General features: G+C 36.4%; 1 protein-coding gene across 3 annotated transcripts; it reads right to left on the bottom strand.

Moving 5' to 3' along the window:
• Positions 1 to 41: 41 nt before the first annotated feature.
• On the bottom strand, positions 42 to 24,024 carry LOC112057705 (UTP--glucose-1-phosphate uridylyltransferase). Of its 3 annotated transcripts, XM_024098223.2 has the most exons (7): positions 23,884 to 24,022; positions 22,544 to 22,570; positions 6,844 to 7,030; positions 5,747 to 5,979; positions 4,826 to 5,031; positions 1,856 to 2,627; positions 42 to 1,326 (listed from the first exon to the last, which is right to left on the bottom strand). In XM_024098223.2, exons 1-7 carry the CDS (start codon positions 23,911 to 23,913, stop codon positions 1,219 to 1,221), a joined length of 1,563 nt encoding a protein of 520 aa, XP_023953991.2. In that variant the 5' UTR covers positions 23,914 to 24,022; the 3' UTR covers positions 42 to 1,218. The 3 variants fall into 3 exon arrangements, with proteins under 3 accessions (XP_023953991.2, XP_023953992.2, XP_023953994.2); XM_024098224.2 differs by lacking the exon at positions 22,544 to 22,570 and having other exon boundaries at positions 23,884 to 24,024; XM_024098226.2 differs by lacking the exons at positions 22,544 to 22,570; positions 23,884 to 24,022 and adding an exon at positions 12,880 to 13,039.
• Between the last annotated feature and the right edge of the window lie 402 nt (positions 24,025 to 24,426).

Raw genomic sequence — 24,426 nt, forward strand, 5'->3', positions numbered from 1 at the left:
TTACATTCTAAAAGATCAAAAGAAAATAAAAAAAAAACACATTAACCATTTCCAAAGCTATATTACGTATATCTATTTATACAAAATATATAAAACGATAATACATATAAGTACTAAATCTAATTAAGAACTTTATCGATAAAGGTTTTTTGAAAAAACTACTTTAAACTCAAAAATGTATTGACTTTTAATAATAATTTATTATGATTCCAACAATACGGACCATAAAATAATTTTATTAATTTGGCCCCGTTGGCAGGCAAAGGTATCATACATACATCCTGTTAAATACTTATTATAAAATGAATATTTTTCGCTTCAACATCATTATTATATTATTTTATACCTGAAATTCAAAAAGTTTAGATAAAAATAGATCTAAAACTTACTTTAAATTACAAACATTTTTTGGTGATTTTTAATTCACAGTAAATATATGAACAAATTATTTATCTTATAGATATTTTTATACTTTAAAATTTAATTTTTTATATTTCCTGATTACTCAAAAACATTCTGAACTAGAATAAATTGGAAATAAATAGAATTAAAAAAACATATTACATAATTTAACATTATATACATAAATAAAAATTTCACGAACACGAAAAAAAAACACAAAAAAACTAATTACATGGCACACAACTAGTAATTAAAAAAAAATCGTAAATAAAATCTACAATTTAAACATAAATAAATAAATATCTGCTGAAAATAAATTTGTGATAACAAAAATATTACGATTTTTCAAATTACAATTATTTTCTACATTCTACACCTACAATTTAAATAAACCCTTAAAAATAAGATTAACTAAGCTGCTATTTTGTGCTTTTGGGACAACATTTTTCACGTATATTTACTTATATCTAAATATTTTCTCTCAATAATCCACAAACCTTATATATATTTTAATATTTATAACTTTAAAACCGTATTTTTTACATAATATAAAACTGCCATTTCAGGCTAAAAAAATTTGTTTAAAATAATTTTTGATTTGAACCTGTTCTATTTTTTTTTATTACACTACACGAACTAAAATATTGCGACCAATACGAAGGAGTTGAAATATCTTTCGTCCCAACACAACGAAAGCAGAGCGATGTTTTCGATTCAGACGCTATTGGTCGACGTTTGTCTTCGTCTCGTTTCGAGATAAATGATCTTAGACCTACAGAATCACAACAATCTCAAGAGTAACCAAGCCTTGTATAATTAATGGTCCAATATCCGTAAATTGCCGGAAACGATTTTGTTCTCGAGAACAGCTCCCGAGGGGATATCGATCCGGTCGCCGTGGTTCGCTATGATAATGACGGTACCCTGAAAAAAATAGATAAACACTGTGACAGAATTATTTGACAATATATATATTGAAGGACCCCACGCGGTTTCCTCCTTGTAGTCTCCTTTCCTTAAGGAATATTTAACTAGCCGACGAACGTGATTTTCTGCATGGAATTAAGTTTTCATAAATTCCGCGGGAACCATGAATTTTCCGAGATGAAAAGTAGCCTATGTGTTAATCCATTTCCATTCCAAATTTCAGCCAAATCGCTTAAGTAGTCGCGGTGCAAAGGAGGAACAAACATACATACTTACACAAACTAGCGCTTTTATAAAGGCTTCTATTGGTGAAAGAATTTTTAAAATCGATTTAGCTATTTAAGTGTGAAAACGTAACAAACGTTCTTATCGTGAATGTCTATGTACCTCTAAACACCCCTTTGTAAATTAACTTGGGATAATTTTTAACGATAATAGTTGAGAAGTAATTTGAATAGAATACATTTGTGAATCATACATTAGACCTAAACTATTTAAAAACCAACATAAAAAAAAATCAACTCACCTTTAAAGCCACTTTTCTGCCAAACGTAACATCACCAGAAACAGTCAAATGGTCCAGCTCAATCAAGTCAGGGACCGTCGCGAACCTATTCAAGAACTCCTTCACTTTGGCGAAATGGTTATCACCCAATTTGACCAACGGCGTTGTGGGGAACATCCTTTGCGAAGACATCACCAAAGACCCATGGGATAGACTATATAAGTTGGACATAACAAGCAAAAGATCCGATGTCTTTTTAACAGGCAAGAATCTACTTCTTGGGACATTAACACCGATCCCACCATCAAAGCACTTCATGGCTGCCCCCACAGCTGTCTCCAATTGAATCACATTGACCCCATCAGGCAAACTTTTGTTATTAACAATTATCTCCATGTTCAAAGACCCCTGATCCACAACTCTCCGAATTGCATCTAGTTTTGCCCACAAATTGTTAGTATTGAAAAACTTGAATTGGCTTACAGATTTGAAATCGTCTACATGTTCTTTGGGAACTTGGGCAATTTCCAATAGCCTCAGTTTATCCTCATATTGGATTAAGGTGCCTCCTTTGACGTCAGCCCTGGTTTTGTCAGTCACTTCCATGACGAATTCAGAGGAAGCTTTCTGCTCTGGATTCAGTAAGAGGTTGAGTATGTTGAGGTCGACGGTAGCGCCTAAGTTATCGATGTTGCTTATGAAACAGTAAGTTCTGCCTTCTTTGATGAATTTTTGGAGGAGTCCAGAGTTGTTGAAGGATTCGTAGAAGTCACCGTGACCTGGGGGGTACCAGCTGAAAAGATTGAAAGGTACTTTTGAGACTTTTCATCCATTAAAGAATACTTATATAGATATTTTCATTCTTTCCCAAATTAATTGCGTCAATATACAGGGTGCTCGGGAGTATTTCCCATAATTGTAGGGTTATATTCTTTAGGGTCGCTAACTATGGGCCTCATAAGAAGGCTCAGAGTCACACAAAAGGCGATGGAACGAGCTATGTTAGGAGTATCTGCGTGATCGAATCAGAAATGAGGAGATCTTCAGAAGAACCAAAGTCACCGGCATAGACAACGAGTGGCACTGCACATAGATCGAAGATCCGATGGACGTTGGGGTCCCAAAGTGCTGGAATGGCGACCCCGCACTAGTAAGCGCAGTGTTGGCCGACCCCCACCAGGTGGACTGACGACATCAAACGAGTCGCAAAGATTCCATCCAAGACGTCCATCGGCTGATATGATGATGATGATTCTTTAGGGAAATTTGATTAAAAATATCTAAGAAACATGTGTTCTATGAATAAATATCTTCATAATAAAAAGTATTCCTTTTATAAATAGATTTTAAATTGTGTCTCTTACATCGCATCCCTATATGTCTAGACTACCTAGCCAAACTTATTCATTGATTAATATCATGAAGTAGCTTACTAGTGAAGTGCGGAGTGCCAGTTGTAATAACTTGCGATATCGACAGTCTTACCACTACGATTACGTATTTTAAAATGCAAGGATAGATAAAGGCGTATGTTACATAGATAGTCGGAATTATTTGAATTACTTTGTATGAAAAAATAAAAAGTTTTTTTTTTAGTAAAAAAAAATTAGTTATGCAGTTTGGCCCCTATAAGTGGACTTGTCAACACCTTGAAGTTATGGAAAATACTCCCGAGCACCCTGTATAATATAATAATGGACCCTGTATAATATATAAATGAAGTAAAAGCTACGTTTATTATTTTTGTGGTAAGGAACCCAGAAAAGAGGTTGAATAATCAAAATTTCACTGTTTATGTTATTTTGTTTTGTGTGTGGCAAAAAAGCTAAGCGGATTACTAATTATTTGTTATTAACTAATCAATAATATTATGATTTGTTATTAACTAATCAATCATATTAATCTATACATATTATAAAATAAATCCTTTGTGACTTCTGTTTGTCTATCTGTTAAGGATACACTTTCATGAGGTTTACATCAATAGATCGAATGAATTATGAGAAAGGTATGCATTATGCATGTCATGGATATTCATGATCTTTTACAGATCTATCAAAAATCAATAGCATATATCTTTTATTTCTATCTTTTAAGGAAAGATTCCCATTGATAATGACCCAATTCCAATGACCAATGACCCATTCTCCTACCATTTACCCATTCGGCTCATATCTTCTAAAATGTAGTCATCTACAATGAAACGATTTTCTCGCGGACAAAGTCACGGGTGTCTATTAGTTACTAACTCAATGTCCTTTAGAATTAATAATAAGAAAAGGTTTCTATAATTATTGTTGTTAATAACTCTGCTTATATAACAGAGACATTTAAATAGACTAGAGGTTAAGCATCATTCGATACTGGTATCAGATAGTGTATCAAATGAGCATTTTACACGCGTTACAAGTCCCTCTTATCACATTAATCGTTTGATGCATTTGAATTGTTGTTAGATACGCATTAGTGATGTAATGGGTTATTGAGTTTTATTATATGAGTAGTTGACGCGCGGTTTTACCCGCGTGGTTCCAGTAGGAATACAAGAAGGCAGAAGCACAAGAGATGGGCAGAAAGACTCTTCTCAGACCTCCGCTTAGAGGGCCGTTCGGAAAGGGTATTTTAGCTTGAGTGTATCAATGCTGTGACCGAGAATGAAGCCCACGTCCGGATGACGTTAGAAGTCCTTGTCGTCCGTCCTTAGGGACCTTGCCTTCGCTGGAAGACGCTGGTTTTCTGGTTTGTGTTGCCTAGGAAGCGTTGTCGGTCGATGTCGTAGTCTGGATTGTAAAGAACGTTTTTCGGGTGTCTAATCTACAATCGGCATTTTGTGCACAGCACTACCAAATCATCATCATCGTCATCAGTCAATGGACGTCCAATGCTGGACATAGTCCTTGTATGGACTTCTATGTTAGCGACCAAGTCTCGGACCAAGGCCCATAGTTAGCGACCAAGTCTACCAACCGTCCAAGGACAAGAAATACTCACGCCTCAATATCACTATGCACGTCAGGGTTTTTGGCGATAGGCAGCAAAGACTCCCGGTTGATCCTCGGGTGGCAGGACTGGTTGAAGGTGTAGATGTCCAGCTTGAGCCCCTTGTACTTGTGGATGACCTTCTGCGTGTCCTCGTCAGTGTTGAACGAGTTCATGAGCACCAGTGGCACGTTGCATTTGTACGTTTTGTTCAGGTGCTGCAGAATCCAAACACAACAGCTCAAGTGCCAAATATTGGTGTAAATATATGAGGAATACTCGTGTAATCAACATAGTTAGCCATGGACGTCCACTGCTGGACTTAGGATTTTATGGACTTTTGTATGGACTTCCAAATACTACAGTCTTGAACCGCTTGCACTGAGAAACTCTACGCTTGATGTATTTACAATAGATAATCATTTGATAGTTGCAAATTGCGGGTTGCAAATTAGTAATGCTTTTTATTCTTTATAACGATCGTTATTAGCTGCTACTGAATAATGTTGAATAGGCGGGTCATGTTTTATACTGTAATTATCTCTATTGGATGTTAATGATAATGCCCGTCTGACGGCTTGACGTGCTCTCCGAGGCAAGGGGGTGTCATAACCAGCGAGAATTTCTTAGAAAAAAAATCCTACTATTTCACAACCCTATCGTATGCTAGCCTGCGTCATTGCCATATCTCGGAAGATACAAAGTCATATTGACAACAAATAGCAGCGGAGTTGAAATAGTCTCTTTCGGACCAACACACCGAAAAAATTTAAAATTTTCGATGCCAACATTGACAGATATTGGTCTTTATCTCGTCAAGAAATATATCGTGGTTACTATGTTAGGCATGGCAGGAAACTAATACAGAAGCTTGTTCCATCTAAAGCCAAACCAAACCAAAGGGTATTTAACAGTATTACTTCATTTTCTTACCTCAATTTGCTGTACAGTTAAATCCAAAAAGGTCAGATCATTTCGCACTTGGATGACCGACTTGGGGCCCTTGCAACCCATGGAGGTGCCCAAACCACCGTTGAGTTTGACCACCACCAGTTTGTCCAGCATGTGGTGGATATTGTCTGTGGTGGGCGTTTCTAGAGTGGAGTAGTCTATGACCGCGCCTTCTGGGAGTTTTTGTATCTTCTCCCATGTTACGGAAGGGCCCTCTGTAAAGATTATCAAATGTTTAATATTATATTATTGAAGAAAAACTTCTTTATGCACACTTGGGGAGTAATCTGGTGAATGCGTCACGAAATGAGTAATCGGGTGAGGCGAACGGACGTTGAGAAGGGGAGTCAATAAAGTTTTACTTCAATTTTGTGGTCTAAAGTACACTAATTTTTAGGATTCCATAGTCCACAAGGAAACGTTATAGTTCCACCATGTCCGTCTATGTCTGTCCGTGGTTTAGCGCAGAGACTATTACTACCAGAAAGCTGTAATTTAGCATGAGTGTGTACATTAAAAATGTAACGGATATAGAAATATATAACTTGTGAAAATTGCAAGTGTCTAACTACCACGGTTCATGAGATACAAGACTGGCAACAGACGGATCGACGGAGAGCAGAGTTTACTAATAGGGTCCTTTTTACCCTTTGGATATGAAACCATTAATAATAGTACTGACGTTCAGCTAAGAATCTGCCGAAGAGGTTCTTCAAGTCCCGGAACTCTTTCTCTACGTTGCTTCTGCACTCCGGCAGTGGCCGCACCAACTTCACATTCAGGCGAGCGAGGGTATCTTTCTTCGTTACATATACCCCATCAGGTGGCTCACAGCTTATTCCATGAAGCAGTACCATAAACAACAAACATACTCACGTTCAGCCAAGAATCTGCTGAAGAGGTTCTTGAAGCCCCGGAGTTCCTTCTCTACGTGGTTCCTCCTGCACTCCGGCAGCGCTCCCACCAGTCGCTCCAACTCCACCTCCAGGCGAGCGAGAGCATCTCTTTCCGTTACCTATACCCCATCAGGTGGCACATAGCTTGTTCCATAAAGCAATAACATAAAGAATGCTACTCACGTTCAGCCAAGAATCTACTGAAGAGGTTCTTGAAGCCCCGGAGTTCCTTCTCCACGTGGTTCCTCCTGCACTCCGGCAGCGCTCCCACCAGTCGCTCCAACTCCACCTCCAGGCGAGCGAGGGCATCTCTCTTGGTCGCCTCCTTGAAGTCGCGGGAGCCTGATGGTGTGCGCTGGTGACTTCTTATCTAGAAGATACAGGAAATGTATTTGAACATTTTTGTCAGATTCAAAAAGGTGGTTCTGTATTCTACTTCTATACATATATTGTTTGAATGTCAGATTCAGTTTTTTTTTAAACAACTCATCTAATTTAGAATCGATTCCCGTTATTCAAATACATAAAGGAGGGTATAAGTAGGTATACACAAGTAGATTTCTTATAATCAATTTGGCAACCTAGCATAACATATGTCTAATTTTTTAACCGACGAAAGACAGAGAGAAGTTAAAAAAAATCAACGCGTATATCTTTTTTTATGTACGATTATGATTTATACACTTGTAACTTTTAATACTTTTGTTAGCAATTTTGTACCTAACTGGCAAAAAAAAAGTTTTAATGAAAAAATACAACCGACTTCAAAATCACAAAAATATTTTTTTTCTAAACTAAAAATTTTAAAATAACATCGTATGTGCTACCTTCTGATTACTTTGAAGGCGGTACCAAGTTAATGCTGTGTTAATTAAAGCCGTTCCTGAAAATCCTAAATCTTTATGGTTTAAACGGCTTGAATTAATACATCACAAACTTGGTACCGCATTCAAACTGATCATAACATACGGTTAAATAAGGTCCATGTCCTGGGTCGGGCATTTATTGTTTTTCCAAAAACATTCAGTGAAAATTCTCAGTCCGGAGTTTAGGAGTTAAGTGGTATAACATGCCTATGACTCGGAGAGCTTTAACCCGCCAACCCGCATTTGAGCAACGTGGTGGATTTAAGCTCCATATCTCCTCTTCCAAAAAGAGGGAGAATTGACACTGCCGTTAATATATGCCATTAAAATGCCGTGATATTGTCTCATTACCAAATCCTTTGTTTCTTCTACGAGTCTTCGTACGACATGACATTTTTGTATGATGATAATTTTATTCAAAATACTATTAACACTAGATTAGACGGTAGCAACACAAAATGTCTTAAGAAAATAATGAGTATGAAATGTAAAATGTACTTTAACTCGTAAGACATATGAGTGACAATTGTTTGTTTATTAGATAAATCATTGGTAGAGCAGTTGATGCAAGGTTGTTATCAAATGCGCAGTAAATTCGATTTTTATGACCGTCATATGATGGTACTCGTAAGTGCAATTGCAGTGTGGTCATACTGTGTAGTGTATCAAATAATTTTTCTTTTTAATCGACTTCCGTTTGATTCCAGGGTGGTCCTATTTTTTTTATTTCAGGATCTGATGATGGCATCCTGGAGAAATTGAGGGGAACTTTCGAAAATTGTAGAGACGGCTAGTCCGTTTGTTAGTGTTTCCATAAGGTATTTTAAACTACTACAATTTTATGAAGGTCAGGAGTTAGTCTGATGGTGGAGCCGAAACACAGACGATGGAACACGTCAACGATTTACAGCAGTTACCTTTTGTTTGGGCTTGATAAATTTGTGTTGATGAGAACTTTCCACCTAGATGGGTTGTGAATGTATTAAGGGTCTGGTGATGAAGACGAAGGACAGTGAATAGAACTCCTCGACGGTTCACAGTAGCTACCTTGTGTTTGGACTTGATAATTTTGTATTGATAAGAGCTTTCCACCTAGATGGGTTGTGACTGTATTAGGGGTCTGGTGATGAAGACGAAGGACAGCTAAGGGTACTCCTCGACGGTTCACAGTAGCTACCTTGTGCTTTGACTTGATAATTTTGTATTAATGAGAACTTTCCACCTAGTTAGGTTGTGACTATATTAGGCGTCTGGTGATGAAGACGAAAGACAGTGAAGAGAACTCCTCGACGGTTCACAGTAGCTACCTTGTGGTTGGACTTGATTAATTTTGTATTGATGTGAACTTTACACCCATATGGGTTGTGACTGCTTAAGGGATTTGGTGATGAAGACGGAGGATAGTTAAGACAATACCTTATTGGTTATAATACCTTTCACGTTTTTCTGTATATTCATATTACGTGTGGATAAACGGTGAGTGAAATTTAGTATATGAGTTAAGAAGTATTTTAAAAATTGGCATTGTAGGACTTAGCTACTTATCATGAGAAAATAACGTTTTAGCTAATTGTTTATTAATTTTTCTTCACATGCAGATAAGCTACTGAAAAATAAATTAGTTTGAAAATCTCTGTAAAATATCAAACTTAAGACGTATGTCTTTTTTTTTGACATATTATGAAAATATCAAACTTTAAGGGTTAGCATGAAGACCAAGCCAAGAGTTAACTTTTATTTTGTTTTATTTTATTATTTATAATGTAACGTTTATAAATTATTTTTTTAACACTAGGTCCGTGGGGTCCAAATACTCGCTTTCTTTTTAAAGACATCGCATAGCGATTAATTGACGCCTCCAGTGACCAGCCATATATAGGCCAGTCTTCTGGGCCTATATTTAGGTCAAAGAATCAGTACCTATTCGAATTTCGTTGGCTGCCGCCGAGACGTCGTTGACTCGTCGGTAGAGTTGCCGCTCGTGTAAATGAACCCTTAGTCTTACTGTAGTAATTTATCTAATAGGTTTAGGTAGTCAATATATGTAGGTACTTAGTTATATATTATATTAAAATAAACTTCCTATATGTGCAGTATGTAACTTTTTTTTTTTTTTAATTCATTACTATTGTGCAATCAGCTGCAACAGCTTTAAGCAAATTGCTTGTGGGTACTACATGGCATGTGTAGCTGACCTTCCATTGAAGGCCATGCTAATTTATTTTATTTGTTAATTTTTTGTATTTCATTTGTACATTTGTACATTCTTATTATTTTGATTTTTTTTTACAGGAGATCCCATATGTAGGCGCGCTTTAGCCTTCTAACATCTATTGGATGACCGAGGGCAGTAGCAAGTTTATTTTCATGGGTGTTTATGCGATTTTTATAGCACATTGATCTGAGTTCAACCTCTTCTTTTACTGTTTTTATGTCAAGATACTCATGTAGTTCCGATATCTTAGTGAACCATGGAGCATTTGTGATGGTTTTTAAAACTTTATTCTGAAATCTTTGTAGTATTTCCAAGTTTGAGTTTTTGGCTGTGCCCCACAGTTCAATGCCGTAGGTCCACACTGGTTTTATTACTGTTTTATAAATGAGCAGTTTATTACTGAGTGAGACATGCGAATGCCTTCCCATAAGCCAGTTAAGTTTTCTGAAGGTTTGATTTAGTTCATCGCGTTTTTTTACTATATGCGTTCTCCATGTTTGTTTTTTGTCTAGGTGTATCCCAAGATATTTTGCGGTGTCACTGTGGGGGATAATATCAAGTCCCAGTTTAACAGGAGTACATTCGTCCATTCGCAAGGTAAATGTCACATGTGTTGACTTCGTGGAACTAGCTTTGATACGCCATTTAATCATCCATGAATTTATCTTGTTCAGGTGTACTTGTAGAATATTTGAAGCCATATTTGCGTCTTTGTTATTACACAATACAGCTGTATCATCAGCAAATGTAGCGGTGAGTACGCTGTTTGAGATAGGAATATCTGCAGTGTATAATAAATAGAGTGTGGGACCCAAAACGGAACCCTGGGGAACACCTGCTTGAATGTCATGGAAGTTCGAATATGCGTCATTGATTTTCACTCGAAATATTCTCTGATTGACATATGACTTCAGTAAAGTATGTAACTAAATGGATTAAATATCTATATATATAAAAAAAAAATAATTACTGTTCGTTAGTCTCGCTAAAACTCGAGAACGGCTGAACGGATTTATCTTATCTTGGTCTTGAAATGTTCGTGGGGGTATAGGTAAGGTTTAAAAGGTGAGAAAAATTAGAATAATTGACGGGAAAAGCATAAAAATAACACTTTTCTATTTCCCATACAAATGTTTCAATAGTCAATTATAGATATTAAGGGTAGGGGTAGGGTAGGGTAGGGGTAGAGTAGGGTAGGGGGTAGTGTAGTGGTAGGGTAGGGATAGGGAAGAATTGCACATACGTCAAAGCGAAGCTTGACGGGTTCGCTAGTTTAAAATAAATATATATTGATTAAATATAAATTACTAGCTGACGCCGCGCGGTTTCACCCGCGTGGTTCCCGTTCCCGTAGGAATACGGGGATAATATATAGCCTATAGCCTACCTCGATAAATGGGCTATCTAACACTGAAAGAATTTTCCAAATCGGACCAGTAGTTCCTGAGATTAGCGCGTTCAATCAAACAAACAAACAAACAAACAAACTCTTCAGCTTTATAATATTAGTATAGATTAATATACATGGATCATTCAATGTATGGAATCTTTAAGTTACATACCAAAGACACCATGATCCGAATTGCACAGTTACTTGGTTATTTACTTGGTATACCTACTCTGTGTTTATGTATACATAATTATACACATATATCCATACTAATATTATAAAGCTGAAGAGTTTGTTTGTTTGTTTGCTTGAACCCGCTAATCTCAGGAACTACTGGTCCAATTTGAAAAATTATTTCAGTGTTAGATAGCCCATTTATCGAAAATTGTCTGGCAGATATCTATACTAATATTATAAAGAGGAAAACTTTGTTTGTATGTTTGTAATGAATAGGCTCAAAAACTACTGGACCGATTTTAAAAATTCTTTCACCATACGAAAGCTACATTATCCACAAGTAACATAGGCTAAATTTTATTTTGGAAAAAAATAGGATTCCGTAAGATATTTGGGTTTTTCGGACACAAGGTGTAAAAAATCAACTAGAAAAATTACTTATTTTGCGTACTCTGTAAGGTAGGTAGGGATATAGGTAGGGTAGGCGTGGAGTAAGGGTTAGGGTGGGGGTAGGCAGGGGTTGGGTAGGGGTAGGTAGGGGTAGGGTAAGGGTAGAATAGGGGTAGTTGAAAGTTAACATCGAGTTTCACGCGGACGAAGTCGCGGGCGTCCGCTAGTTGTTAATAGAAGCATTAAGACCGCCTTTGCACATATGCATACTATGTTTTCTTCTATTTTCTTTGTTAGATATTGTTTTTCTTTTGTGTTTTTAATAAAGTATACCTATACAGGGTGCTCGGGAGTACTTTCATAACTCTAGGATTATATTCTTTACCAAAAATTTATTCAAAATGTTCAAGGAACATGTGTTCTGAAATGAATATTTTCGGAGTAAATAATATTTCTTCTGTAAGTACATCTTAAAATATGTCCCTCATACGCATCCTTATAGTAATGTATCCAAGTTTTACGTATTTCAAAATGCAAGGATAAAGGCGTGTGTGACATAGATAGTCGGAATTATTTGAATTACTTATGTATGAAAACGTAAAGTTTTTATTTTTTTAGTTAAAAATAGGCGTATGTTACATAGATAGTCGGAATTATTTGAATTACTTATGTATGAAAACATAAAAAGTTTTTATTTTTTTAGTTAAAAATATATTAGTTATACAGTTAGGCTCTATTATATTATATGTGGACTCATCAACACCGTGAAGTTAGGGGACGTGGTCCCGAGCACCCTGTATAATTAAATAAATATGGAAGTAAATTTATAAAATGAGGATGGTCTGGCTATGACAAGCTCTGTAAAGTTATTTAAAAAAATTCTACGTGGGAAGTAGAAGTAGTTTAGCTTGATATATTGCAACGTAAGATGACTATGTAAGTATTAACATATAATTTTCTTGCTAACTGCTTCACTTATACAATATAAACAATTTTGAACTCCATTTAACCTTCAAGCACTAACATACCATAAGTATTCAAACCTCGTTTTAAAACTAAAAACATATCATAAACATGCATAGTAACTCCGATTCTATTTTTAAAAACACAACACTTATCTCGAAAAAATCACGACATTCAATAGCACGATTTGAAATAACAAACTTCAAAAATCAAATTACCTTAGTCAGTAAATCCATTATTGATTAAAAATCGAATTAAAAAAAATACACAATTACACAAGATCTCACAGTCGAGGTGAAAATTAAAAAAATAGAACTGTCAATTTCGGAGCGATTCGTTCAGAAACAGCGCGCGTAAAAGATGCGCTACCGTCAAGAGACGTTATTAAACTAAATGACTGAATGATTACAGCGGTCAAGTACACACATACATACACATGCATGATAACTATATGCAGAATTAATGTATTGTTGTTTGTCCATTGACTTGATAAGTGACCTTAGTTTAGTCGCACGTGTACTCACGTACCTAGGTTGTTTGTTTTTTTTTATAATTAATTATACGCCATTTTAAAAGGATGACGTAACTGATTGATTAAAACAAACCGAAGCTAATTTTAAAAAAATCTCCACTTATCGCAATAGATTGTACCTTCGCAGCAAGATTTTATAAAACTGCGCTAAATTATAATAACTATTTAATACTTAGGTAGGTAGTAGGACAAATTCATTTTGTTTATCTGTACCTACCCACATATTTATACTAATAAGAGGTAAAGTATGTGGTTGTAAAGACCCGTGATAGACCAGTGCCTTCGATTCGGAGGGTGTAGGTTCTAATCCGATCCGGGGCATGCACCTTCAATTCTTCAGTTATGTGCATTTTAAGAAATTAAATATCACGTGTCTCAAACGGTTAAGGAAAAACATCATGAGGAAACCTGCATAGATTTTTTTTAATTCTCTAAATTCTCTACGTGTGTGAAGTCTCCTAATCCCCATTGTGCCAGCGTGGTGGACTGGCTTTGGTAAAGGCTTCACCCCTCTCATTCTGAGAGGAGACTCGTGCGCAACGGTGAGCCGAAAATGGGTTGCTAATGTTGACAGTATGTAGTAAGTATTGTGGGGGTAATCTCTGGCTCTACTACACCGATTTTGAAAATTCTTTCACCACGAGAAAGCCATAGGCTATATTCCCACGGGAACTAGAACAACGCGGGTAGAACCGCGGGGCGTCTGCTACTTATTCATAATCAAAGTAGCAGGATGTCGCCAGTCTATTTCTGATACGAGTATCGAGCGCAGCGTTATCAGCAAACTGATAACACAAAAATGTATCTACAATGCTGACATTACAACACTAGACATCCAATTATAGTTAGAAAAGCTAAGATAATAGGGTTTAAGGTCGTTGCTCATTGTAGCGATACCGCACCACAGCAACCGTGCGTCTCCTTGAATGGCAATGACCACTCGTTGTCCACGCGCCGATAGCTTGCAGGCAAGTCGCAGCCCACGCGTACTTGTTGGATTGTTAATTTCATTACTAACTGACATCAATTATTACGTATACTGTGCTTACTCTTTTATACAGAACGCGTTCATTTAAGCCACGAGATCCGCAGCATATGGAGTACTAGCGGACGCCAGCAACTTCGTGCGCCCTTAGACCTCCCTAATCCGGCCCTGTCGCGAAATCCGTTCTTAGCGGACGTCTACTAACTATAAACTACCGTCCTGCCAAATATCATCTGTGTACGTTAAGCGGTTTTCGATATTTCATGATGGACTCATCACCTTTAGCTTTTATATTTTTAGATTTCACAAGCGTGGTTTCCGTTTCCGTAGGAATACGGGGATAATATATAGCTAAATAGGCTATCTAACACTGAAAGAATTATTAAAGCGGACCAGTAGTTCCTGAGATTAGCGCGCTCAACCAAATAAACAAACAAACTCTTCAGCTTTATAATATTAGTATAGATATGCTAACTCCTTCTTACAGAAAGCGTTCATTCAATTTGTTGTATGTTTACAGAGTAGGTATACTCGCGGTTCGTTTTAGCAGCTAAAAGTCGCGCACTGTCAAAAGTTACCAAAAAGTTTTAATGATAAATAATTAGTATGTATGTATAGTAACTGATTAAGGAGTTCGCTATAGGAACTTTGGCTTGAACTAAACAATGTGGATGTTTTAAGAGTGTGCAATATGTAATTTGGTGGTTACAAATGGTTCTGGATCTCAGATTCTAGAAAAGTTAGGACCCTGATGTTTGGGTAAATGATATTTCAAAGTGTTAGCTTCGTTATGACTATACAAAATACACAATTTGTAAAACTTTTCTCGATAGTTTATTTTTACCGACGCGCTGCGCGCTCTTTATTCATTTATCTCGGCTAAAACTTTGGTGCTGAATTTCTCATCATTCATGTAAAAGCTCATATTATTTTTATTACGTCTAAATGAGCTACGACCCTTACTTCCACTTTATTTATTTCCTATTTAAGAAAATCCTTTCATTAGGTGAGCACTATTGCACGTGCCAAAACGTTCACGGAAGGAAAACACAATAAAATTATGGTCAAATGCTGTTGACTACGCCTAAAATATGGGAAATAACATTAAATACAATTTAATTGGGCTCGGGATCGAATCCTGGACTTTACAATCGATAGCCATTAATCAATGGAAATTACACCATCATTATTATCGCCTATTTTAAAAGCCAGGCAAGGCCTATCGTATAAAATGTAACGAATTTCTTCATTAGATTCACTCATCTATGCTAATATTATAAAGCTTAAGAGTTTGTTTGTTTGATTGAACGCGATAATCTCAGGAACTACAGGTCCGATTTCAAAAATTCTTTTTGGTGTTAGATGCACATTTATTGAGGAAGGCTATAGGCTATATATTATCACCATATTCCCACGGGCACGGGAACCACGCGGGTAAAACCGCGCGACGTCAGCTAGTTTTAACAATAAGAAAAACAAATGAAAATCACACATTTTCCTAATTTAAATTTGGAGGAGCCTTCTTCATAATTAAAACTTTTTAACGACACCAAAACTAGCCAGAAACAAATGGTATAGCCAAAGAGATTTTATTACTCGTACAAGTTCGTACATAGGTAGGTACTATATGCGAAAAGACTTTTTTCCCAACCTAAAATAAGTCAACTAACATACACCCTGCATGGTTATTTATATAATACTAGCTGACGCAGCGCGTTTTCACCCGCGTGGTTCTCGTTCCCGTAGGAATACAGGGATAAAATATAGTTCCTCGAAAAATAGGCTATCTAACACTGAAAGGATTTTTCAAATCGGATAAGTAGTTCCTGAGATTAGCGCGTTTAATTAAATAAACAAACTCTTTAGCTTTATATAAGTATAGATTTATAACTACGTACAACTACAACCCATGTTAATTTTTTGTGTTACTTGTTAATTAAACTAATTAAATACGTAAATTATATTTTGTTTTGTTGTTATTCTACAAAGTAATAAAAACATAAAAAAACGTGTATTATTTTAAAATTATTTTTATCTTGGCTTGATGCCTTTAATGAGACCTTCAAAATAATCATAACTGTATAAAAATTATCTCGAAAAAAAAAGACCTAGGTACCTACAATTAAAAAAAATATTAGGTCAGATGAACGATCTTGAATAATTAATCTAGAAATAAGTCCATCTAATTGCGTACTGTATGTGCAAAGAAACATCATCATCATCAACATTATTCGGCCCTATTCGGCTCACTATTGAGCACGAGTCTCCTCTCAGAATGAGAGGGGTTAGGCCTTAGTCCACCACGCTGGCCCAATGCGGATTGGCAGACTTCACAAACTTATAGAATTGAAAAAAATCTCAGGTATGCAGGTTTCTTCACAATGTTTTTCCTTCACCGTTTGAGCCATATGCACATAACTGAAAAGTTGGAGGAGCCGGTGCCCGGACTGGAATCGAACCTACTGCCTCCGAATAATAAGACAGTGGCCACTGAGCCATGACGTCTCATATATTTATTTAGCCCTTAGTAATAAATGGATATTGTTATCTATATATATTAGTACAGGGAATCTAGGAAATATGACTAAAAGAATTAAGTAAGTACATGACACGATTTTTTAACCATCGGTAGGGAGCAACCCAACAAGCTTAACTTGATTACATTGACCTCCCCCTCAAAATCTCAAGTCATGTAATTCTTTTACAAATCTTATACGATAATGCAATTTACGTAAATATACACGTACTAATAATAACATTATTTCTTTACATGGTTTGCATATAATTATAGTAAGAACTAGCGGACGCCCGCGACTTCGTCCGCGTGAAAGTCGTTGTAAACTTTCAACTACCCCTATCCTACCCTACCCTACCCCTACCCTACTCATTAAGGCTGCACTTCTTTATTTATTCCTCCCACCGCGAGTCGCGTGGAGCGCGGCAACCGTCACACAAAAATAATCCATTAAGCATGAATTAGTATTCACGCGCGATGGCTTAGCGTATTTCATGTATAACTTTGGTGTTTCTTTACCGATTTTTATGATTCTTTTTTATCGAATAGGTAATAATGTTAACTTTCTTATTAGGGATGAGTGATGAGTGTTATAAACATAAGAGTAGACAAATATAATTAGAAAGGTCCGAACTGCTAAGCTATCGGGAGTTACACGTGTTATTGTAAGTCAACCATAAAAGATAGACATATATATGTTGTGTTTTTATAGATAATTTTAAGAAGAACATTTCCGTCATACATAATTTCTATGTAGCTTTAACCATTAAGGCTGTACACGCGACGGAAGCTTAAAAAATTGAGTAACTTCTCCCGTTTTCTCAACATTTCTCTTCACTGCTCTGCTCCTATTGATCGTAGCGTAATGAAAAGTATACTATAACCTGCCCAGGAGTATGTTAAATAATTGTACCAAGTCTCGTTAAAATCCGTCCAGTAGTTTTTGTTTCTATAAAGAACATACAGACAGACAGACAGACAGACAGACAGACAGACAAAAATTTTACTGATTGCATTTTTGGCATCAGTATCGATCACTAATCACCCCCTGATAGTTATTTTGGAAATATATTTCATGTACAGAATTACAGATTTATTATAAGTATAGATAGAGATTGAATATTTTCCTGAAATTATATTTTATCACGATAATGGCAAAAACTGCTACGCAATAACGTAAAACAGTAACTGGCGATTTTTATAGATGTATCTTTATAGGTAGGCGATTCTGCAAGTCATAATATGTCATGAATTTATTATTCTTTATTATACAGAGGAAAAAATTCATTGTTTGTTTTAATTGCTCTGAAACTAGTACGCCAATTTGAAAAATTCTAACATCCTCTTCTTCTTCGTCGTTACACTCTTGACAGAGTGGTCGTGGTCGTCATTTGGGCGCGGTGGCAAGCCTCACTATCCGTCGCCATTCCTCCCGCAGTGTGGCTCTCCTAGAACATTCGAGGAGCGATCCATGGAGAGCGGTTTTTACTTGATCAGTCCAGCGCATTAGTGACCTGCCACGTGCTCTTGTGCCCTCCACCTTTCCTTGCACCACCAGTCTCTCTATGGACGTGTCATCTTTTCTTGTAATATGACCAAAGAAAGTCAGTATGCGACATTGGACTATTGAAGAAAGACGCTGTTTGATGCTCAGTTCTTGGAGGATTGAAATGTTGGATCGGAACTGAGTCCAGGATATGCCAAGCATTCTTCTCCAGCACCACATTTCTAGAGCGTCTATCTTTTGTTTCTCGCTTTCTCTCAGAGTCCACGTCTCAGCACCATAAAGAAAGATGGGAAACACCAATGCCCGGACTAATCGCATTTTAGTGGCCTTTGTGATGTTCCTGTTTCTCCATATCCTTTTGAGTCGATCCATGGCAGATCGTGTAATAGCCATCCGTCGTTTAATCTCATCAGCGCATCCACCACTATTTGATATTAGTGCCCCGAGGTAGATATATGATTGAACAACGTCGCAATTCGCAATTTTAGTAACTTCGGGCGAATTGCCATTAGCTCGATCGATAACCATAATCTTTGTCTTGCTGCGATTTATCTTTAGACTGAAATCAAGACTAACTTGCTCCATTTTGGTCAGTAAGCATTCCATATTTTCGATGCTAGTTGCAAATAATGTGGTGTCATCTGCATAACGCAAATTGGATATTTTATAGCCTCCAATAGTAACTCCATCTGTCCACTTTTCGAGTGATATTCTCATAATGAGTTCCGTATAGATGTTGAACAAAAGTGGTGATAAAATGCAACCTTGACGAACTCCGGCACTAGGATGAAAATTACTCGACAACACGTCGTCTGTTCTCACCGAAGCTGAACCTTCTTCATAGAGTCTCCTAAGAAGGTGAACGAGATGTTTTGGTGTTCCCATAGCCAACAGGGTCTCCCAAAGTACTGGCCACCTTACTGAGTCGAATGCCTTTGAGAAATCAACAAAGCAAATATAGGTCGGCTTGTTGAACTCTCTGGCCTTTTCAATAATTTGGCGTACATTCAAGATCTGTTCGCGAGTACCCTTTCCTTTTACAAAACCAGCTTGCTCAGGAGCAATCTCCTTCGATAAATAAGACTTCAATCTCTCGTTTAAAATATGCAGCAGAATCTTGCTTGCGTGTGAGATCAAGGCAATTAGACGGTAGTTACTGCATATTTTGGTGGAACCTTTTTTATGTAGAGGAACAAAGACAGTGTGAGTCCATTCTTGGGGCCAAGTACCTGTTTCCCAGACTTTGCTACACAGGGTATGAAATATATCAACACCATACTCTCCGGATATTTTGATGGTTTCGATCGATATAGCGTCCCTCCCTGTAGCTTTTCCGCTTTTTAGTCGTCTGATAGCGGCTCGTACTTCGTCTTTTAATATGTGTGGCCCTCTCTCTTCGTTTGTGGGTTCCGTCGAGAGATAGTTGTGTGCTTGAGGATCTTCAAATAACGACTGACAGTAGTTCTTCCAGGTCTCAGATATTGCACCTATTTCTGTATGTAATTCACCCTGTGAGTTTTCTACAGCCCAAGTTTTAGAAGAGAGGGTTTTTGTAATTGCTCTTATTTTTTGATGTAGGTCGCTAGTTTCGTGTCTATTAGCGTGAACTTCAGCTTCTGCGCATAAGTTGTTCAAATAGTTATTAAGATCCCGCCTACATGCTTCCTGTATACGAGCAGACATTGAGTTTAAGTTGTTAATGTCTGTTACCTGAGCTTTCATGTTTCTTCTTTCTTCTACAAGGGCAAGCGTTCGAGCAGTCATCCAATGTTGACGCTTGCGAGCTGATGAAGAGGACTTTGATTCTATTACAGCAGTTTTTAGCAGTTCTTTAATATGATCCCATAGATGGTCTGGGGAAGCAGATTGAGTATCTAAGTCAGTCCATTGTTGCCATTTTTGCTGGATTGCTGCCACAAACTGATGTTTGTTCGTAGGCTGTATTCTTTTTAGCTTCTCAACCCTCCTAGCAGCTTTAAGCTTAAGTTGAATTTTCGCTATCAGAAGTTGGTGATCTGATCCACAATCAGCTCCAGGAAGTGTGTGAGCATTTTTAATAAACGATTTCCACCTCGAACTAATCATAATGTAGTCGATTTGATTGCGATATTTGCCATCAGGTGAAGTCCACGTAAACAGTCTTCTAGGGTGATGTTGAAAGAAACTGTTTGATATCACCAAGTTGTTCTCGTCAGCAAACTGTATAAGTCTATCTCCTCTTTCATTGCGCTGTCCTAGTCCGAATTTCCCGACGCACTGGCTAAGCTGATTAGCATGTGCTCCTATTTCTATCCTAACATCCTACTAACATTATAAAAGGGAAAGTTTGTATGGGTGTTTGTTACTCTTTACGTTAAGGTCCCAAGGTGCAGGAATGGCGACCCCGCATTTGAAAGCGCAGTGTTGGTCGACCCCCAGGAGGACTGACGAGTAACATCATACAAGTCGCAGGGATTCGCTGGATGCAGGCGGCTTCAGTACCTATCGTGGTGTTTGGAAGTCCCTACAAAAGGCCTATGTCCTGCAGTGGACGTCCATCGGCTGATATGATGATGATGATGAAGACTACACTAGTAGTACTTTTACTATTTAATTAGCAATGACATGCACTTCATACAAGCGTTAAAGCACTGCATATCCTAACAAATATTTTGTTAGTGCATATCCAATGCAAAATTTCCCGGTTTTTTTTTAAATAATATTTGCCATATCTTATAAATATGAACAATATTCCTATTCTAATATTCAGGAAATACTGTATTAGGAATGGGTACGAGAATATTCCAACGGGGCGGGGATCGAACCACCACCCCTCGGTGATGAGTCCGACCGCCGTTGAGCTATTGAGGCTTTTTGTTTTAATTTAATTGTCTTATTAGAGCATACCCTGATCAACAACCTTATGCAAGCCATTGACCATTGGTATACTAGTAATGCCACCATGTCCCCAGCCCCTATGGTTTTACCTCCGTAGTTCCGTTTTTGCTTGGGAATACAAGAATAAAATATATTCCAAGACACTCATAATTAAAGTGATTTTCTGTTGGTAAAAGAATTTTTTAAAATCTGTTGTAAAACCAGAGATTATTCATTTAAAAATCACAAACTTTATCTTTTAATTTTACAGTTCACTTCATGTAGGACTAGCGGACGCCCGCGACTTCGTCCGCGTGGAATTCAGTTTTTCATAAATCCCGTGGGAACTATGGGTCTTTCCGGGATGCAAAGTAGCTTAGGTGTTAATCTAGACTAAAATCTATTTCCATTCCAAATTTCAGCCAAATCGGTTTAGAAGTAGCGGCGTCAAAGAGTAACAAACATCCAAACAAACATCCTAACAATCATCCACACAAACTTTCGCATTCATAATATTAGTAGAAAGTAGATTGCTGCGATTGACAGTTCGTCACACTCTTGAAAGTTTGTCGCGATTCACGATAATATTAAGAACGTCATACAGGCGATTGTCACCATACCCATGCTAACTGAAAAACACTTCATCATCATCATTATCAGCCAATGGATGTCCACTGCTGGACATAGGCCTCTTGCATGGACTTCCAAACAAAACGGTCTCGAGCCGCCAGCATCCAGCGGCTCCCTGCAACCCTCTTGATGTCTTTGGTCACTTAGTGGGGGGTCGACCAACACTGCGCTTTCCGGAGTGGGGTAGGGGAAAACCTCTTCAGTAAAGATAAATTGCTAATTTGTACTCATCTCAGCAGTACCCACCTTTCAAACTGGTGGCAATCTGTACAAATAGTCAAACTTGATTTTGATGAAGCAATTTTAAACTAAGCCTACATAAATGAAACTACTTTGAATTAGAAAAAGGATATATAAAAAAAAAACATGCATTATCAACAAATAAACAATCTATGGTTTATTAAGTAATTAATTGTTCCTAATCTATTTAAAGGTAGATTGCACCGCACAATGTGTTTAAACAACGTAGGAAACAAATAACCTAGGAAATAAACTATAATGATGTTAATTCAATCAATCACACTTTTTGCTCTAATACCATCCATTCCACCAGCAGTTAGTCTAGAAATTGCAGATAAAATATAAATAAGACATCCTTTTATTTCTACATGCTGTTAATTACTATAAATGAATACAGAATAATTACTATATATGAATAAAGAATAATAAAAAATGCTAAAATTTTAAACAAAATTTCATGACTGTAGATAATAAATAGGTAACTATTTAACTGTAGACTTTAGCTATTTAAATTTAATTCTATTAAAACTAATAATAAATTTAAATATTTTATACATAATGTTAGTTACAAAAAAAAATACATAATAAAAATTCTAATCATCTACAGGTATTCTTACCGCAGGCTTTAGTCTGTTGTCATCGTCCTGCAATTTTTAATTTTACTTTTTTAATCTGTCACTCATAGTTCATTAAGTAAAGATCTTAATCTAGGGAAAGATAATTTCAAGATATACATGGTTTGCCTTCTTATAAAAAGGATCATTTCTTTCTTAAATCTTGATACAGGACAGTAGTCCAACTATGGATATCTACCTAATAAAACAATTCAACCACATAATTCCTTTTCCCATGTGAAAAAAGTTATAAATTCTACCACATTATTTGTGGCAGAATTTTTAAAATCGGTTCAGTAGATTACTCCTACAACCTTACAATCTTTACTTTTGTATAATATTAAGATATACAATGATAATTTTATACTATAGATTGGTTACATCCCTATAAAATCTCTGCAAAAAATGATACAAATAATAGGCTACAACACTGAGCACACACATGGACAATTTTGCCTTTATTTCTATTATTATATTCATGTTTTCAAAATTCCTGAACACACAACTTGACTCTGTAGACAATATTTAGGTATTATTTGTTTAAATAATGTACATTTTTGACCACAACTAACATTGAGTTGTGTATAAATTTCCTCTTTTGAGTTCCTAATTTTTCATGCACTAGAAAATTAAGAAAATTCTCTGGTATGCAGGTTTCCTCACAATGTTTTTCCTTCACTGTTTTTAGACATGTGATATTTAATTTCTTAAATTGCACATGACTGAAAAGTTGGAGGTCCATGCCCCAGACCAAGTGAGAGTACATTTTGTTAGTAGTAGCAAGTTAACATTAGATCAATAAAAAATTGATTTTTGTAAGTACCTACTAAAAACTGAAAAAATATGTTTCCTAATTAATTAAAATAAAGTATGTATGGGTACTTGCGAACATAACAATTAGCTTCGTTTAATCAATGATTCCAAAAATATTTTCGCCTAAAAGTAAGGTAGGTACTAAAACAAGTTAGTTAGTATGACTTGCCTTTGCCTACAAACACTTAATATTGTTTTTTAAATGTAAAATGTGTTTTTATCTAGACATTAAGGAAAATGCAGCGAAACGTTTTTATTCTATTTTTAAATATATACGCGTAAATTCGCAAAAGTAAATATTAAACAAAAACCAATATAATAGCAATATTTTATCGCTATAATATTTAATTTATAAATTCAATTTATTTTAAAAAGAAAATAATAAAACCACATGGGGTTATCGAAAATATGTAGATGAACCAAAACTTGACCCTATATGACCTTTCATTCAAGAAGGTCGAGAGTTCGAAAGCCGCTAAGATAAATAATCCACTGCAAAGATAAACTAGGTTTACGCGAGTAGGTATTACCTTTGTCCTCGCTTCTCTGTTATCAGCCATTGCGTAAGCACTTATAAAACTATACACATTCACAAAGAAAATTAATAGTTGCGCTACAAATTATTCTACGACTTTTGTGACGTAAATTTAGCGAGTAGCTAACTGTCAGTGTCAAACGTCATTGTCAATGTTGTTATGTCAATTTTCACGTTGACATTTTGAATTGCAATTCGTCAACGTCAAAAAGCGTTTTGTTCCACGTTTTGTATATTGAATAGCTTTGGAGTGATAGATTCTTTGATATCAACCATAATTCGTCTGACATGACAATGTTACATATTCTTTTTATATGATATTTGAAACTCATGATAAACTTTAATTAAGCAATACCTACTGTATACGCTATAGTGTCGTAAAACAGCGGTTAGCCGTTGTTGTCAGTGCTACACATCCCACCGTATTAACACCAGTAATTAACTAGTCTTAGCATCCCGCAAATTAATTTATATATTTTTTATAATACTTATATACTAATAACTAGCGGACACCCGCGACATCGTCCGTGTGGAAATC

This window comes from Bicyclus anynana, chromosome 22, assembly GCF_947172395.1.
Source record: "Bicyclus anynana chromosome 22, ilBicAnyn1.1, whole genome shotgun sequence".
Lineage (NCBI taxonomy): Eukaryota > Metazoa > Arthropoda > Insecta > Lepidoptera > Nymphalidae > Bicyclus > Bicyclus anynana.